The 12,665-nt window shown below is 40.8% G+C and overlaps 1 protein-coding gene and 1 non-coding gene across 2 annotated transcripts in view; one reads left to right on the top strand and one right to left on the bottom strand.

Moving 5' to 3' along the window:
- ZYG11B (zyg-11 family member B, cell cycle regulator) overlaps positions 1 to 12,446 on the bottom strand; it is a 56,788-nt gene extending 44,342 nt beyond the window's left edge. Inside the window, exon 1 of the mRNA XM_037498151.2 lies at positions 12,261 to 12,446. Within this exon, the coding sequence (XP_037354048.1) occupies positions 12,261 to 12,263 (3 nt within the window). The 5' untranslated portion in view covers positions 12,264 to 12,446. The remainder of the gene's footprint in view (positions 1 to 12,260) is intronic.
- LOC119237374 (small nucleolar RNA U13) lies at positions 1,776 to 1,875 on the top strand. Its single transcript, XR_005123310.1, has one exon. It is a non-coding gene; the product is annotated as a small nucleolar RNA U13 (small nucleolar RNA).
- Positions 12,447 to 12,665: the final 219 nt, after the last annotated feature.

The raw sequence follows: 12,665 nt of genomic DNA, 5'->3' as shown, positions 1-12,665 counted from the left end.
ACAGGCCAGAGGTACAGGGTGTGAGAGGATTCACCAGAAACAGAGTGGGGAACAGAACAGGCACACTGACTGAAATACACTGCTGAGGGGAGCAGCAGATGAGTCAGGAGAGGTCTTCTGCACCATGTGGGTCACCTCCCTGGCCAGGGATGCTGCAGTGGCCACAGATAGCCTCACAATGCTGAGCGCATTAACCCCCAGCACCACCAGGGAAGCCCCTCGTGGTCTTTTTATTACCACCAGGTAAAGAAAGGAAAAGGGTAGAGGAGGGGAAGTTAAGAGAAAAACATAACTCAACCAGAGGGGGTGGGGGACTGTGAGTGTGTGAGTGTGTGTGTGTATGTGTGTGTTTGCATGCAGAAAGAAGAAAAGCACTATACACACATGGATTAAATGCTAACAACTGGGGATGCTACATGAAAAATCTTTATATTATTTTTGCAAATCTGAAATTGACAAAATAAAAATTCAGGGAAAAAAAGAGTGATTAATATTCTCATTTTCTTACTGACAAAACTGATACCAGGACTAGGTGAGGGATTATTTCCTCAGGGAAGTTTGTGAAGAAGAGTTTGCTTAAGCAAATGAAGGAACTGATGCTCTGGTAAAAGAAAGGAGCTAAACATACAGATTTAAAATCACCCTCTAGTAGTGACAGCTGAGTCATAAGAACAGAGAAACTCTCAGGGAGAAATCAAAAAGATAACTAAACCCTATAATTAACCATCACACATACAGCAGGCAAAATGACATGGTCCCTGAATAATGGTTTAAAAAAATATCCTATGGTAGGGGCCTCCCCGGTGGCACACCGGTTGAGCGCTGGGTTGCGAAGCTGCCCGCAGCCTCTGCAGCGCCGGTACGATCCCCGGGCTGCTCCCCAGCCACTGAAGGAGGGTCCCACATGGCACGCAGACCTCTCCTGCCGCCTGCTGATGCCCTCAGCAATGTGCTTCGGACCCTCTACCTGCTCTGCTACCCGCTCTGACTCTGGTGAATTCCCTCGCCCTCCCGCGCTTCTGACTGTACCCAGTGCTTGTATAAATAAATAAATAAATAAATAAATAAATAAATAAATAAATAAATAAATAAATAAATAAATAAATAAATGAATAAATAAATAAATAAATCGTAAAAAAAAAAAATCCTATGGTAAATGAGAAAAACAACTCCATTCTGAAAGAACAGTGCAGCCATTTATTAAATTGGGGTAGAGGGGGAGGGATTAACATGGTGTTTTCTAGAACAGGATATAATCCTGACATTGTGAATTCTTCAAATACATTTTATCCAGATTGGTCCTCTCAAATACTATTGGCACAATTCTTCTGGATTTTTAAAGACACCCCTAAATTTTCATCTAGTACTACTTCATCCACGAATTTACAAAAAAGAAAGGAGATATTAACAAAGGCTATTTACACAACGAAATTAAACAATTCTTTTGACCCCTCCCCAATAAATCTCACACACACAAATGCCTAAAATTGAGAGAAATGGTCAGAAAAATATGGCATATCAACTCTAGATGTTATGCAGCAATATATGTTTCTGAATAACTTTAATGTTATGGGAAAATAATAAAATATTGATCAAAGCTAAATTAAAAACTATATATGCAGCAGAAATTCAATTTTACATATATACAAGCATAAGAAATGATACTGCCTGAAAATTTATTTTAATAGATTACAAGGTACCTCTAAATTAAACAGTATGTATTGTGGTAAATCTATAGAAAAGATCAAGGGAAAGATTTAAAAATCAGAGCAGAGATCCTTTTGTGGCTCATAATCTAATGAATGGGTGTTCATGTCATAGTGTAAGATGTACCTACCTCAATCCTTGTTATGTCAGCACACTAATTGTATGACATGAGAAAAAATAAATCAGAGTGGAAATAAAAGAAATAGAGACTAAAAAGACAGTAGAGAAGATCAATGAAATCAAGAACTTGTTCTCTAAAAAGATAAAATTGACAAGCCTTTAGCTGGACCCATCAATAAAAAAGGAGGATTCACAATAGAAATGAAAGAGGAGATATTATAACTCATGCCAGAGAAATACAAGGGATCATATGAGATTACTATACGTCAAATCAATAAAGGTCATATGTGACAAGTTCACAGCTAACATCATACTCAATGGTAAAAACCTAAAAGCTTTTCCATTAAGATCAGGAACAAGACGTATTTGCCCACTCTTGCCATGTTTTATTCAACATGAGAGCAAGCAAACAAGAAAAAATAAATATAAGGCATTGAAATCAGAAAGGATGAGGTCAAATTGTCACTCTCTGTACATCACATGATATTATATTGAGAAAATCATAGACTACCAAAAAAACCTGTTATATTAAAGGAATTCAATAAAGTTGTAGGACACAAAATTAACATACAAAAATCTGTTCTATTTTTATACTGCAACAAACTATTGAAATAAAGGAAATAATCCCATTTACAACTGCATCAAAAAGAATAAGTGCCTCAGAATAAATTTAATTAAGGGGGTGAAAACCTGAACATTGAAAGCTAAAAGACACTGGTAAAAAAAATTGAAGAAGACACAAATAAAAGGGAAGATATCCCATGGACTGAAAGAATTACGATTACTAAAGTGTACATACTACTCAAAGCAATCTAAATATTCAATGCAATCCCTATCAAAATTCCAATGGCATTTTTAATAGAAACAGAGCAAACTATTCTAAATTTTATATGGAATCACAAAAGACCCCAAATAGTCAAAGCAATCTTAAGAAAGAACAACAAAGCTGGAGGCATTATGCCCTCTGATTTCAAACTCTAATACAAAGCTACAGTAATCAAAATATCATGGTATTCATATAAAAACATAGATCAATAGAATATGAACATATGCTCAGTATCTACTACGTGAATAAATGAACTACCTATTAGCAGATTCCATGCTTTTGAATCACATATCTTAGAAGAACATGGGACGCCTGGAGACATGGGGCAATGAAGACGGCAAAAAAGGAGTAGAGTAGGGCCTCCCCAGTGGCGCAGCAGTTGAGCACTGGGTTGTGAAGCTGCCCACAGCCTCTGCAGTGCTGGTTCGATCCCCAGCCACTGGGCAAGGGTCCCACATGGCGCGCAGACCTCTCCTGCCGCCTGCTGCTCCCCTCAGCAGTGTATTTCGTCTGTCTGCCTGTTCTGTTCCCCGCTCTGGTTCTGGTGAATTCTCTTACCCTCCCGCGCTTCTGACTGTACCCAGCGCTTGTATAAATAAATAAATAAATAAATCTTAAAAAAAAAAAAAGGAGTAGACGAGCTCTTCAAAACAGCCTTTCTACTTTACTACTGTGTGTAACAGGTACTAATTTTTTTTAATATTTTATTTTATATAATTCTTACATCATTTTTCATCTTTGCACAATGTATGCATTTTCATTGTGGTTATATTCCCCATACAATTGCACCCCCCCTTATTTTGACTCTAGTCCTTCTTCTCCCCGGCCCGTGGTGTGTCTCTGGTTTATAGTTGCTTATTGATTTTGATTTTTACTTTGTATTGATTAGTCTTTTTCCTGATCTCTTATTTAAGTTTTCTAAATTTCTGCTATGAGTGAGACCACCCGGTATTTTTCTTTCTGATTATTTCGCTAAGCATGATCCCTTCTAGCTCCATCCATGTTGCTGCAAACTGCATGTGTTTATCTTTTTTGATTGCTGAGTAATATTCCATTGTATATATGTACCACAACTTCTTGATCCAGTCATCTATTTTTGGGCATTTGGGTTGTTTCCATAGCTTAACTATTGTAAATAGTGCTGCTATAAAACATAGGGGTGCAGGTGCTCTTTGTAATTAATGTTTCTGTGTCATTTGGGTAAATACCTAGGAGTGGAATTGCTGGATCATATGGAAGCTCTATGTTTAGTAGGTCCAGAAATCTCCACACAGCTCTCCATAGTGGTTGGACCAGTTTGCACTCCCACCAGCAGTGCAGGAGAGTTCCTTTTTCTCCACAACCTGACCAACATTTGTTGTTGTTAGTTTTTTTAATATGTGCCATTCTCACTGGTATAAGATGGTATCTCCTTGTAGTTCTGATTTGCATTTCCCTGATAGCAAGTAATGTTGAACATTTTTTCATGTGCCTGTTGGCCATTTGTATTTCCTCTTCGGTGAAGTTTCTTTTTAGCTTTTCTGGGCTGCTACATGCTTGACTACTACCTCACACCATGCACAAAAACCAACTCAAAACGGATTAAAGAACTAGACATAAGACCTGAAACCATAAAATACATAGAAGGAAATATAGGCGAAACACTACACGACATGCACCTCAAAGACATCTTTACAGACACATCGCCCAAAGCAGTGATAGTGAAGGCAAAGATAAACAGCTGGGACTACATCAAATTAAAGAGCTTCTGCACAGCAAAAGAGACAATAACCAAAACAAAGAGAAACCCTACCAACTGGGAGAAAATTTTTGCACACAACACTGATGATAAAGGACTGATCACAAAAATCTACAAAGAGCTGATGAGACTCAACAAAAACAAAGAAAATAATCCAGTCCAAAAATGGACAGGTACTAATTTCTAACAGCAAGAAATTGGCTCAATCCTTTTTCATATCTCCCGCCCTTCCAGATAAGACACAGATACACTTATAGTAGTATGGGGTTTTTTTGGGGTGTGTGTGTGTTTGTTTCTGGTTGGCCTTTACATTTCTTCAGAACTAAATTCCTTACCATACTGACAACAAAGAGGATCACTACTTATATCCCTCATTAAAATTGTAGGTCTCATAGTCTTCTTAACCACAATGATTCTGGAGAAGTCACTTTATTTTTGTGGCTCAGCTTATCTATAAAATGAAATTTGTGGGTTTTTTTTTTTTTTTTTACTTAATAAGGTTCTTAGTAAAATAAAATGAAATAAAGGGTGTGAATATGCTTTGTTTACTGTATGACACTGTTACTATCCTCCATATATTTCCTTGTAATTAAGCAAGAGAGAGGTCTCATTACTCAGATTGTGAAGTTCACAGTCTATCTTTGAGGAATCGCATATTGACATTTATGAGCTCTTCCTAAATTCTTTCATCACTTCCTTTTAATCACTCTTAATTTTTTTTTTTTTTTTGCCTTCTTATACTTTCCTTCCTTGGAATGTATTTCATAATCTACACAGCATTCAGTCAGTCATTCCCAGTCACTCTCCATGACTCAGTTTTACCTATTTTGTTGGTTTGTCTCATATTTAAAAGCTTCATTTTTTTGCTAGATGGCCAGGGTCATGACAAAGAAAATTTTCAACATTCCGTGCAGTGGCCCATTTCTACCAAGTGTGAAGGCAGGGGACACAGGAATTGACTGACATATCACAATTGTGGTCTACCACTGGATGGACTAGGGCTTTTACTTCCGCTGGTACCACAAAAAAATAAAATTGATCCTTATAGATCGGGCATCTTTTTTTTTTTTTTTAAAGATTTATTTATTTATTTATTTACACAAGCACTGGGTACAGTCAGAAGCGCAGGAGGGTGAGAGAATTCACCAGAGCCAGAGCGGGGAACAGCACAGGCAGACTGACGAAATACACTGCTGAGGGGAGCAGCGGGCGGGGCAGGAGAGGTCTGTGCAACATGTGGGACCCTTGCTGGGGGCTGGGGATTGAACCAGCGCTGCAGAGGCTGTGCTCAACCACTGCGCCACCTAGGGAGGCCCTGGATGGGGCATCTTTTATACTTGGGAACTGAAACAAAATAATATGCGTCCAATAAATTATTTGTTGAATGAATTAGTAAATAATTAGATGGATAACTTCTCTTTTGAAACTCATTTTATTTCTTCACCTGTCATGACTTCAGGAAACTATCTGATATAAAAGGTATTAAGATTGCCTTAATTCCTCAAAGCAGACTTTGTGAATTTCAAAACCACTGAGCATTGAGAGCTCTCTTTTAATTAATAACAAGGAAAAATACATTTAATGAATGATGCCAATAACAGTATCTTACAGTAAATAAAGCATATTCCCATCTTTATTTAAAATACTTCTGTTCAGAGAGAAATATTAAGTCCCAAGTCTATACTTGAAATTAAAGAATGGAACTGAAAGTCAAACAAGTGTCATATGAGTTCATGGGTATAAGAAATTTCAAATATTGGGCCTCCCTGGTGGCACAAGGGGTTAAGTCTCAGCACTATGAAGCTATCAGCAACTACTGCAGCACAAGTTCAGCTCCCACCAGGGAGCTACCCACATGGTGCAGCAGACCTCTCCTGTCTCGCCCTCTGTTTCCCTCAGCAGTGTATTTCAGTTGATCTGCCTGTTCTGTTCCCCACTCTGTCTCTGGTGAATCCTCTCACCCCCCACACCTCTGGCCTGTACCCCAGCTCTTGCATGCAAAAATAAAATAAATCTTAAAAAAAAGAAGTTTCAAATATTGAGCAATTTTTTACTCATTTTAGTAGTTTCACAGGAATTATCTTTGTAGCTTATGGTTTATATCCCCTCTCCCCCATCCTTGTATTTTCTACTACTGATTCAACCAAGTTAGACTCCCAGAAATAAACATCTTATATAACCTTAGTTATGATCCAAGCTTCTCCAAACACAATCATTTTACAGGTGGGGAAAAAGGAAGTAGGACTAAGAATAAAGATATAATATGCTTAAGAATACAGATACATTGAACTATTTGACATGTGAACTGTGGGGAATTATTTTTCTTTTTCAAAAATCACCAACTACTCTTTAGAGATCCCTAGATGCCAAATAAAAATTCAGGTAAGACCAGCTTCTCATTGGTATCACTTTAAGACCTGGTCATCTGTGGCAAATGGCTATGTGGTAAAGGGTAAGGAGTTAGAGTTCTACACAGAAAAGATCAAGACCTAGAAGGGTAAATAAATCTCCTTCCATTTCCTCTTAGCTCATGTAATAAAATTATTACAAGAAACAAAACAAAAAATCAGGTCAACAGTCACTCAATAGATGATCACGAAAATAACTAACTCAAAAGACACGTTAGCATTATTTTACCTCTTAACTACTAATATGAGTTTTGAAATATAATTTGGTAAACAGAGATGGTGGGTTAACAATGGAAAAAGCACTGGGTTTATAATCAGTCAGTCCTGGCTCTGCTACTTAGTGGCTGAGTGACCTTAAGAAAAATAAATCGGGCCTCCCCTGTGGCGCAGCGGTTGAGCGCTGGGTTGCGAAGCTGCCCGCGGCCTCTGCGGCGCCGGTTCGATCCCCGGCTGCTCCCCGGCCACCGGAGGAGGGTCCCACATGGCGCGCAGACCTCTCCTGCCGCCCGCTGCTCCCCTCAGCAGTGTACTTCGGTCCTTCTGCCTGCTCTGCTCCCCGCTCTGGCTCTGGTGAGTTCTCTCGCCCTCCCGCGCTTCTGACTGTACCCAGTGCATGTATAAACAAACAAACAAACAAATAAATAAATAAAACATGCCTCTATTAAAAAAAAAAAAAAAAAAAAGAAAAATAAATCAACTTCTCAGTTTTCTTATCTGTAAAAATGAAGCTAATCCTTTACCTTGACTATCACAAAATGGTAGTGAGAAACAAATGGGATGTATAAGAAAATGCCTTTAACATACAGGATGACTTCCATGCAAGTATAAACATAATTGAAGGTATTTAAGAAGGTTTGTTCTTCCATATCTTCTATGTTCAGGTTAGTCTCTTTGCCAGGAATGGCTTTTTCCAAAACTCTTACCCAATAAAACCTCCCTTGGCAAAATCCCCTATTTAAACGCCCCTCCTTAACAAAGCCTCCTTGAATTTCTGACCATCCCCAAAGTCATTCATTCATTCAACAAGTATTTATCAAGCACTTATTATGCACTAGGTTCTACACAGGTATTAAGGATACAATGAGTAAAATGAACATGGTCTCTATCTTCATGCTGCTAGTATTTATCTCATTGGATTGCTATGAGGATTAAATGAGATAAAATTTGCAAACTACTTAAAACAGGGCCTACATATAGCCACATTCAATAAATATTAGTTATTCTGTTGCTGCCTAATCACGCCACCTAAAAAAGTTTCCAATACACAAGATCACCATATATCTTAATTTCTTCTTAGTGTAATTATTTCTCACTATTTATTTTATTTATTTATTATTTATTTATTTATTGTCTATTCCCACTCTCCAAGGACCATGTTTTTCTTTTTCTCTTTCTTTTTTTTTTTTTTTAAGATTTATTTATTTTTATACAAGAACCAGGGTATAGGCCAGATGCGGGGGAGGATGAGAGGATTCACCAGAGACAGAACAGGGAACAGAACAGGCAGACTAACGAAATGCACTGCTGAGGGGAGCAGCATGTGAGACAAAAGAGGTCTGCTTCATCATGTGGGATTCTCGCCGGCCAGTAGGCCGGGATCAAACCTATGCTGCAGAGGCTGCAGACAGCTTCACAGTGTGGCGCTCAACCGCCTGCACCACCAGGGAGGCCCCCCCCCCATGTTTTTCTTTTTAGCCACTGTAATCCCAGAGCCTGGAACAGGACCTGGCCCTTAGCAGATGATCAGAAACCATCTCTTATATCAGTGATTTTTATAGTCTGGGAGTAGAGATAAACATAATCGCACCAAGAAATAAATAATTACAATTGATATGTATTCTATGAAAGACAGCTACATAATAGAAGGATGTGACTTAGTTTTTTTTGAGTAGTAGACAGGACAAGTGGGAATTTCCTTAGTTTGCTGAGCTGAAAACTCCAGAGTTAAGCAGGCAAGAGAGTACCACCACAGATCATTTGCATGCATTATCCCTTCTATCTGGTTTTTCACAACTCAACTCTATTAATTTAATTCTTTTTTTTTTTTTTATAGAGGCATATTTTATTTATTTATTTATTTGTTTGTTTGTTTATTTATACATGCACTGGGTACAGTCAGAAGTGCGGGAGGGTGAGAGAATTCACCAGAGCCAGAGCGGGGAGCAGAACAGGCAGAAGGACCGAAGTACACTGCTGAGGGGAGCAGCGGGTGGCAGGAGAGGTCTGCGCGCCATGTGGGACCCTCCTCCCGTGGCCGGGGAGCAGCCGGGAATCGAACCGGCGCCGCAGAGGCCGCGGGCAGCTTCACAACCCAGCGCTCAACCGCTGCGCCACCGGGGAGGCCCTCAACTCTATTAATTTAATCCTTTAGTTCTCTTCTTTTTTTTTAAGATTTTATTTATTATGCATACAAGAATTGTGTGGGGGGTGAGAGGATTCACCAGAGACAAAGTGGGGAACAGAACAGGCAGACTGATTGAAATACACTGCTGAGGGGAGTAGCGGGCGAGTCAGGAGAGGTCTGCTGCACCACGTGGGTATCTCCCTGGCTGGCTGGGGGACGGAACTGAAGCTACAGAGACTGCGGACAACTTCACAGTGCTGTGCTTAGCCCCTTGCACTACCAGGGAGGCCCTAGTTCTTTTCTTGAAACTAAGATCCTCTTTGGAGGCCAACCCTAACTATCCTATACCATATCCCACAATTTTTCCTTTCTTAGCATTCTTCACATTTAAAATTACCTTGTTTTGTTTGATGTTTATATTGTTCACATACAAAACAAGGCAGAGACTTTACTATCTGTGATAGCCCCAATGTCAACATAATCAGTGGCACTCAAAAGAATGTTAGATGAATTTAAAAAAAAAGCACTATATCCTAGACCACTGGTTCTGAAAATGAGGTTCACAGACTAGGAACATTAGTATTAATGTGGGTATTTGTTAGAAATGCAAACTCTCAGACCCTATTCCTGGCCTAATAAACTCTTGAGGTGGTAGCCCAGCAAGCTCTTCAAGTGATTGTGCTTCATGTTTAAGAGCCCCTGTCTTATAGATCTCAACTATTCAAAACACAAGAAAGGAAGTATTTTTTAAAATAAAATAAAAAACTTTATAACATGCAGTTCTATTTACTGAGCGCCTACTTAAATACATTGCACAAGGAAAACAAAAGAATTAGTCTATACAGATCATTCTCAAAATAAGCTAATAGTTTGCTTTCTCTTTGACCCATACATACACTCTTACTCTGTGTGTGTTTTATCAAGTAAGGAAAAATCAAGTTGGCTGGAAGCAAAGTCTAAACCATGCCTAATACATCTTTCTATTCTCATTTCCAATTACCTATGCTCATTCCCATGTCCCTCCCAGTGACCATCTGATTGCTAAACTGATACATAAAGGTAGTCCTGTTTTCTGTAACACATGCTAATTACTTGTTTGTTTTTTAATCTAGGTAACATTAATTTACAACATTGTATATGATTCAGAAGTACTGGATCACACCTCTTCAGATGTATTACACACCACCACACCCTCTACCAAGGCATCCATAATCCTCTACCATAGTCTATTGGGAACACCCGCAACCCCCAGTACTCCTCAACACCACCACCCTGCCCAGAGCATCCTATTACTTTCTATTTACATTCACAACCAAGTATTCTTTCCCTTCCCAAAAGGACCTGCATAAATCCTATTCATCTTTCAGGTCCAACTGGAATGACACTGATGGATCCTAAATGCCCAAAAAGGAGTTTATAACTTCTTCCTCTGTACTCATTTCTTCATCCTGAGTGGGAGAGCCACCTCTTCAGAAATCTAGCAATCTGGTATCTAAGTAGGACAACTCTGTATTTTGAAGAGACATCTTACTAAATTTGCTTTTTGCACCAAAAATGAAATTCTCACTACACTCTTTCTGTGTAGTCCACGATTGCCTCAAATTTCGGTTTATGGTTATACTTATCAGATAGGAAAATGAGACCTTGAGCAAATCATTCAAACACCTACTTAGCCTGACAAGGGGGAGTAAGAATGGCACAGCTGCTGCCTGTTTCTCACCAGGAGAAACAGGTTAACACACAATGACAATGTGTTGGGTCATGAATGTGAAAGGCTGTTGTAGGAGAATGACAAATTAAAAACACAGTCAATGAGTTAAGGAAAATTCACAGATTGGTTTCATAATAAACCACTTTCCTAAGAAACCAATAGGAGAAAAATAGAAATTGACTAATCTCCTAGGAGAACATGATTACCAGGACTTAATTTTGACTAGAATGTCTTATTCCTCGCAGACCAAAAATTTAGATGGCTACATAGGATGAGACAATGTTTTCATTAAATGCACTGCAAATCATGTATAAACCAGCTCAATGAAAAGCCCACTGAAGCCTCAATCTATCTTGAAACAGGAGAAAATCTGCTAATATTAATAAGGTTCTCTCAACTAAAGGCAGAGAGGGCAAAACAAAGAAGGTATTAGAAGGTATTAAAAAGACTTTCACCATCTGACTGCCAAGCTGATTCTCAGTGTTCAGATGCCCTCGTCTCTTCTCCAAACAAAAACAAACCATTGTTCTGAGTACCAGACAAACCTGAAAACAAATATTTTTTAAATTTCCCAAACTGGAAATTTTAAATTACCTCACATTAAAAGATGCTTAAAATAAACACAAATTTCAAAACATGTTCAGCTGTATCTATCAAAAGGCTTATCTTACAAGGTGATACTATGCAATCTGGCCCTCACCCCCATGTTCATGCCATCACTTCAGAACACGCTCAGATGTTCTCTCCAATTCCCTCCTTCCCCAACTACAAAAATAAAAGGGCAGAATAAAGCCTACAAATCTTATCTGCCTGCCCTACAGCTCTAGGGAAGCAAATCGCCCTCAAACTGTTTCTGCTTAGGTCCCCTGAAGCCAGCAGAGGCAAGTGCGGACAGCTGTGAGAGCTAGGGGGCGAGGATAGGGGGGAGAGGAAATACGGATGGTAGAAGATGAAAGGGAGAAAGGACGGGGAGAGGAGGGGACAGTGAAAATAAAATGGTGAGAGGGGGTGAGAAAGGAGAGCAAAGAGCAAAAAGGGGGTAAGGAGTAGAGAGCCCCAAAGAGAGGAAAAGGCAAAATGGTAGAGGAGAAAGGGACAGTCGGGTTAAAGGACAGGGAGTTGTGGGGGGAGGGGAGTCAGGGGAACAAGAAAGAAGCCGTCACTAGGATGATTTTAAATAGGGTGTCACAGGGGAGGGGGGGAACATGGGGGCGGGGGAGGACGGTGTCAACCCAGCAGGTGGCCGGGGACGGCGGGGAAGGAGCGGGTCACCGCGGTGGAGCAGTAACAAGGGATGAGGTAAAGGCGGGGCAAAGAGGGGACCCCAGGGCTAGGGAGGGGCAGGCCCTCGGCTGCCGGGGTGGCGGGCGGCGGCGGCTGGGCTCCGGCAGGCCCCGCTCCCTCACCATGGTTGGTCCGGCCTGGTCCTCGGGCGTGCAGCCTGGGTCCTGGATTCCGCGGCGGGCCGGGCCTAAGCCCGACCCCAAGCTGAGCCCGCGCGGAGGCTCCAGGAGGCTCCGGCGAGCGGCGGCTCCGGGCTTGGCCCAGGCCTCGGCCTCCCTCCTCTCAGATGAACATGCAGCAGCCGCAGCCGCAGCCGCAAGCCGCAGCCGGACCGAGCGCAGACTACGCCCCCGCGAGGCCCCGCCCCGCCCCAGCCTGGCCCCGCCCCGCCCTCCTGCGCAGACTCACAGGGGAGCCCAGCCCCCCCCCCCTTACCGGGTCCCACCTTCTATTTGTCCCCCTTCCGGGCCCTTAAGGGACCACACCTCTTGAAAGTCGGTCCTCCCGTTAACAGTAGTGCTTTAAAT

The sequence above is a fragment of the Talpa occidentalis genome, unplaced genomic scaffold (assembly GCF_014898055.3).
Source record: "Talpa occidentalis isolate TD23 unplaced genomic scaffold, MPIMG_talOcc4v2.1 talOcc4.9, whole genome shotgun sequence".
NCBI classification, from domain to species: Eukaryota; Metazoa; Chordata; class Mammalia; order Eulipotyphla; family Talpidae; genus Talpa; species Talpa occidentalis.
This window is presented reverse-complemented; position numbering and strand designations above follow the sequence as displayed.